Source organism: Stegastes partitus, unplaced genomic scaffold (genome assembly GCF_000690725.1).
Source record: "Stegastes partitus isolate 25-593 unplaced genomic scaffold, Stegastes_partitus-1.0.2 Scaffold64, whole genome shotgun sequence".
Classification (NCBI taxonomy): Eukaryota; Metazoa; Chordata; class Actinopteri; family Pomacentridae; genus Stegastes; species Stegastes partitus.
Genome location: NW_007577795.1, coordinates 689,173 through 695,036, shown reverse-complemented (window position 1 = coordinate 695,036; position 5,864 = coordinate 689,173). Strand labels below are relative to the sequence as shown.

The 5,864-nt window shown below is 40.7% G+C and overlaps 2 protein-coding genes across 3 annotated transcripts in view; both read left to right on the top strand.

Moving 5' to 3' along the window:
* afg2b (AFG2 AAA ATPase homolog B) overlaps positions 1–2,102 on the top strand; it is a 6,376-nt gene extending 4,274 nt beyond the window's left edge. Inside the window, exons 6-11 of the mRNA XM_008276068.1 lie at positions 187–345; positions 790–999; positions 1,095–1,322; positions 1,412–1,546; positions 1,670–1,795; positions 1,886–2,102. Of these exons, the coding sequence (XP_008274290.1) occupies positions 187–345; positions 790–999; positions 1,095–1,322; positions 1,412–1,546; positions 1,670–1,795; positions 1,886–2,023 (996 nt within the window). The 3' untranslated portion in view covers positions 2,024–2,102. The remainder of the gene's footprint in view (positions 1–186; positions 346–789; positions 1,000–1,094; positions 1,323–1,411; positions 1,547–1,669; positions 1,796–1,885) is intronic.
* A 210-nt stretch (positions 2,103–2,312) lies between these two features.
* On the top strand, positions 2,313–3,978 carry cunh15orf48 (chromosome unknown C15orf48 homolog). 2 transcript variants are annotated; one of them, XM_008276067.1, is made up of 5 exons: positions 2,313–2,399; positions 2,501–2,559; positions 2,683–2,771; positions 2,935–2,995; positions 3,417–3,978. In XM_008276067.1, the coding sequence occupies exons 2-5, from the start codon at positions 2,521–2,523 to the stop codon at positions 3,483–3,485; spliced, it is 258 nt and encodes an 85-aa protein (XP_008274289.1). In that variant the 5' UTR covers positions 2,313–2,399; positions 2,501–2,520; the 3' UTR covers positions 3,486–3,978. The 2 variants fall into 2 exon arrangements, with proteins under 2 accessions (XP_008274289.1, XP_008274288.1); XM_008276066.1 differs by having other exon boundaries at positions 2,360–2,559.
* Positions 3,979–5,864: the final 1,886 nt, after the last annotated feature.

Sequence of the window (5,864 nt, the reverse complement as noted above, 5' to 3'; positions counted from 1 at the left end):
CATTTTTTATTTTTAAATAAATGTACCAAGGACTCCCTAGAAAGCCTTTAGATACTGAGTGGGTAATTCTGCTGAAATGAAGTAAGATCAACTGAATTTTAAATGTATGCCAAAGCTCTCAATAGGGTTAAAGACATGACTTTGTGTATGCTCTTTGCACTATTTCCTCTACATTGCTGTCTGCAGGATTCAGGAGAGCAGGCGATGGGTATGAAGCACTTCCTGGAGGCCTTGAAGTCAGTGCGTCCCTCCTGCCTGAGGAGCAGCCTGGGCAGGACGGAGCTCTCTCCAGTGACATGGGAGCAGATAGGAGGCCTGGACGAGGTCAAGCTCAAACTCAGACAGGTAGCTGAATGAATGGCGGCACTGAAACTATTTGAACTGTACGGATTAGTCGATTAGTTTGTCACCTATTAAAATAATCACTTAATCAGTTTGAGTTTAAGGAAAAAACTGCTTAAATTCTCTGATTCTGGCTTCATGAATGTAGGTATTTTCTGGTTTCTTTCCTTTGTGAGAGTAAACTGAATATTTGGGGCTTGTGGACAAAAACAAAATATCTGAGGTTTTGGGAAACACTGATGGACATTTTTCACCATTTTCTGGCATTTTATAGAATAAATAGCTAATTAATTAATGAAGAAAATAATGTATAGATTAATCAACAGTGAAAACAGAAGTTAAGTAGTTGGAGCTCTAGAAAGTATACAACAAAAAGTACAAAGTACTGACAGCTCATTGCAAATAACTTACTTTCCCTCCATCTGTGCTCTTGTTTCTCCACATAAGAGTATCGAGTGGCCCATGAGATACCCTGAGGCGTTTGTTCGTCTCGGTCTGAGCCGGCCTCGTGGTGTGCTGCTCTACGGACCTCCAGGCTGCGCCAAGACGACGCTTGTTAAAGCTGCAGCCGCCTCCTCCCACTGCGCCTTCCTGTCTGTCAGCGGTGCCGAGCTCTACTCTCCTTATGTGGGAGACTCGGAGAAAGCTTTGGCACAGGTAGTTTCATTTCACAGTATGTAACATACAAACAATAATGCTTCTGTGCTGCTGCATGTTTCATCCATAAACACCTGCGTCTGTCTGTCACGCAGCTGTTTCGCCAGGCTCGGGCCTGCACTCCCTGTATTCTGTTCCTTGATGAAATTGACTCTCTGATCGGCTCACGGTCAAACAGTCAGACCCCCAACAGCGTACAGACGCGCCTCCTGTCTGTCCTCCTGAATGAGATGGATGGGGTTGGCCTGAAGACGCTGGAGAGGAGGGGGACGGAAAAGATCCTCCAGGCTGAAGGAGCGGAGGAGAGTCACCCACAGGAGGAGGTCAGATGTCACGGAAATGTGCTTGAAGTTTAACAATACGAGCTGTTTTAATCACCAATTTGTGCCCTTTTTTCCTCTTGTTTCCTCAGTTGGACTGCCAGGAAGTGTGCAACAAAGATGTGATGGTTGTAGCCGCCACAAACAGACCCGACTGCTTAGATAGCGCCCTCCTCAGACCTGGCAGGCTAGACCACATCATTTATGTCCCGCCACCTGAGCAGCAGGTAAATTGTCATCAGTCCAAAGGGCATGTAAAGTTATAGTATAACAGCAGTCCTAAAAGAAAGTGATATAAAAGACGATAAGCATTAACTACTCTTCAACTAAACCTCATTTTGTGTGTCTAGGCTCGTCTTGCCATCCTGAAGGTGTGTACAAAGTTGATGCCTGTTAGCTCTGATGTGTGTCTGGAGGAGCTGGCGACAAACACTGAGCTTTACTCTGGAGCTGACCTGGAAAATCTGTGTAAAGAGGTAAATAAAATACAAAATGTGTTGATGCACAGAAATACTTACAATAGAGATGTCTGATATATGTTTTTTGTTTGTTTGTTTGTTTTCCAGGCTGCTCTTTTGGCACTGTTAGACAAAAACATGGAGGCTTCAACCATCGAACACACACATTTCCTGCGGTCCCTAAATAAAATGAGCCCATCTCTCACTGCTCAGCAGATCAACACATATCAAACAGCTCCCAGATGACAACCAAACCTATGATTATGCATTGATAATCTGTATTAGAATTCAAATACTTGTTTGAAATAAAACCAGTAAAACTTGACTTGTCTTGCCTCGTGTGTTTTTGTCATCATGAAGGGTTTAAAATGACCTTGTCTGGCTGTCATACCGTCTACCAGCTGACGACTTTCACTTTTGAAACGCAGCCACAGGATGGCGCTGCACGCTCACAGAATGTATTGATCTCATTGAACGGATCTGTTGATTGTCCCCCCCAGCGATGCATTTCAGTGCAGGAAGCTCCTTCTGTCTACGTGCCTTTTACCTCGTACAACCTCTCATCCAGCCTACATCAGTCTGGCTCGCGGGTCGCTGCTCTAAGAGAATTTCTCAGCAGCAGGTGAGAGGTGTCGCACACAGCTGTCCTCTGATTCAACAGTTGGATGCTCAACCTTAGAATATTCATCGCGAAGTGGAAATAACTTTTCACTGCTCTTTTAGGTGTTTGAAAACTTAGAAAAATGTCTGGATTTTTCCAAATGTTGAGCAAGAAAAAGGAGGTAAGCTGTTTACATTTTTTACTTTGTATTGCAGAGACTTAGATTGTTAGAATGCAGGGAATTACTTGCATTTCATTATTATATTGGATGTTTAAAAAAAATAACCATATGTGTGTTTTCCAGCTGATCCCTCTGATAGGGTTCATGGCTTTTGCTGCAACAGGAGCCACCTCTGCTGCTCTCTACTTTCTGTTTACTAAACCTGATGTTATGTGAGTGGTATTTTGTTTTTATTTCTCATTCGATAAAATGGTGTTTACTGTATTTATTTAATTGTTAGACTGCTTTACATTGCACCTTTTCTTGTTTTTGTGCTGGAATGGGAATTGGGCACAAGTTTCATAGTAATGTGACATTTTAATTTACTGTTTATAGTTTGAATAAGACCAGAAACCCAGAACCATGGGAAAGAGTGGACCCATCAAAACCCCAAAAGGTAACCTCTAATGCACTGGGATGTTTGTATAGAAGTTAATCAATAAACTGCATCTTATATAGCACCTGTTAACTTTAGTGGTTTACAAACTGCTTTATGACTATTGCATCTCATACACTAGTTTACACACATCAGGTGCAATTTGGGGTTGCACAACAACAACAACACGCTCTTCCACCTGTACCACAACCACCCATGAAGTTTGATTCTTAGCGGCACTTAAATGCAAGCAGAATCTTCCCGCCGGCAGCTGCAATGTGCTGAGTCACTGAGGACGAAATGTCATCATTCCTTCTAGTCGTGTCCTGTGACATCAGAGAAATGAATGTACCTGTTGCTTTAAGTCGCTGTAACACTTTCAAATGGGTCGTGTGAAACCTTTTGTTTTTTTTGTTTTTTTATTTATGGCTTTTCCCTGCAGCTTATCACCATCAATCAGCAGTGGAAACCCGTGGAGGAGCTGGAGCTGGTGAAGCGCCTCACCAAGTAAAAAAAAAACAAAACAAGGTGGGCATCTCCTATAAAGAGTCTGACAAGCTGCCTGCCCCCCATCAGTCTAACAGAATCCTTTCTGCACAAACTAGGATGCTTTGACAAACAGTGTGCGGAAATGCTTCTGCTCAACTGGTGGGGTTTTACCCTGCTCTGTGGTGACCCGTCTCAAGGACATCCATCCACATCGACATCAGAAAAACATGGAAACAGATATTCATACTGCCTTAAAGTCTGTAACAGAAAAAGTAGAATAAACATCATCTGCGTTTCTTTGACTGCAGCAAGAAAGAATGTGTTATTAAATAGGTTGTTGTGGTTTATTTCACAAAGAGGCCAGATGTCATGCTGACATGGAGGCTGGTTGTCATAGCAACCCAGATGTCCGAACTGTATATGTGAGTGTACAAGTGTCTAAACATTAAAGATACAGAATGTAAACGCAAAGTATTGTACTGTACAGTGTCAATAAATTATTGTTGTCAACATGCTTTCAGAGTGTTGTCTGTTCTTTAAGGAATATCCTTGATTAGCATCTCCTCTTACAGTATCATCTGACTCCCAACAAGTTTGTTAGTTTGGCCTGTAAACACAAAAAGTTTTGTCTGTGCAGTCAACACTTCATGCTCTGTGCTTTAACCCCTCATTAGTCTTTTTCACAGCAGGTATATTGACTCATCAAAAATGAGAAAAGCGCAGGTGTTATCAGCAGCACTAACGGTGGATCCGTTGTATTCAGGGAGACAACAAAACCAGGAATCTGAAGATGAAGGAGCTGAATTGAATTGAGTTCATTTAAAATGCAGCTGTTTTTCTGCTATGACATGTTAGAAAGGGGTTAAACAATTAAAAACAGCCAAAGCATTAATGTTTCTCTATTAGAGTGAACATGGACGCTGTAGTTTATTGAGATTCAATCGTACAACTCCCGAATTACTCAATAGTTTTCATCCAACTGAAAATAGTTCTCAAATAATGCATCATACACCAGATTCAAGTTTCCTTTTATTTATGTAATGCTAATTCATAACATGAGTCACCTCAGGATACTTTGCAAAGTAAAAACAAGATCTTACAATAATTTAAGTTTATTCCATCTCAAGCCATTGGGGGCCTTCTGCTCAACCATCCCTGATTTCATTAAAACTTTTCTAACCTAAACTACAGATGTCTGAAACAGCGTCTGTGCTGTAAAAATTTAGATTGATGTATCAAATACTTTCAGCAGGTTTTTCACGCATGGAAATTTGAGACGAGTTCAGATGACAACATCTCAGGAACTAATAAAAATAAAAATCTGAAATTTTCTGTCATTTCTCATGTCATTGATCTACAATCTACAATATTAAAAAAGTAGACAACATAATCTCTGATTATGGATGAGTTGAAATATGAAGATAAACTGAAGCCATCACGAACCGTCCCATTTTTGAGCACACGTTAATAATAATATTTTTTTTTAAAACTAAAAATTAATAGGGCAGTTAAAAAATGAAAAAGTCAGCAAGTGATATTTTCTGAACCATGTGCAGTTGCTTGTTAAAATAATACAAAACAAAACATATGGAATAGTATTTAAAGTGAAATACTTGGTTACAAATTATGCATCCATCCATTATCTATAAACTGCTTACTCCTCACTAGGGTTGCAGGATGCTGGAGCCTATCCCAGCTGACTTCGGGCGAAGTCTATCATGGAGACAGACAACCAAGCACACTCACATTCACACCTACAGACAATTTAGAATCACCAATTAACCTTAAATGTTTTTGGACCTTGTGGGAGGAAGCCGGAGAACCCGGAGAGAACTCACGCTGCATGGAGAGAACATGCAAACTCCACACAGAAAGATCCCGGTGCCCCCACCAGGACAGAAACCGGCGACCTTCTTGTTGCGAGACAACAGTGCTACCAACTGCGCCACCTTGCAGCGCCTCATTGCAAATTGAAGGAGTTATTTTTGTTGAACTTTAAGTACGACATGTTGCACCCCAAAAACAAAAACATTGCTAGATGGCATAATTTTCTGGTGTTTCAAAAAATGGTTCTTCCAAATCAACAGCATGAGGAGAAATATCTGTAAAGATTTCAGGCTTTTGTCTTTAATAGTTCCTGAGATATTGTCGTCCAACCATAGCCTCAAATATCAACGTGCAAAAAATGTGCTGAAAGTGGGCTGAGGCAATTTTTTTTAACAATTTTGTAAAGTTGTAAAGGTAAACTTTCACAAATATTATTAAAAGATATCCATATTTTAAGCTATAATAAAATTCAGGCAAATTGTAGCCAGAATTGGTGCTAAAAGTTTGATGATTTGAGACAGAGAGAAACCCAGTAAAACCAATCAGTCCCTTCCAGCAGCACAGCGGGAAGAGA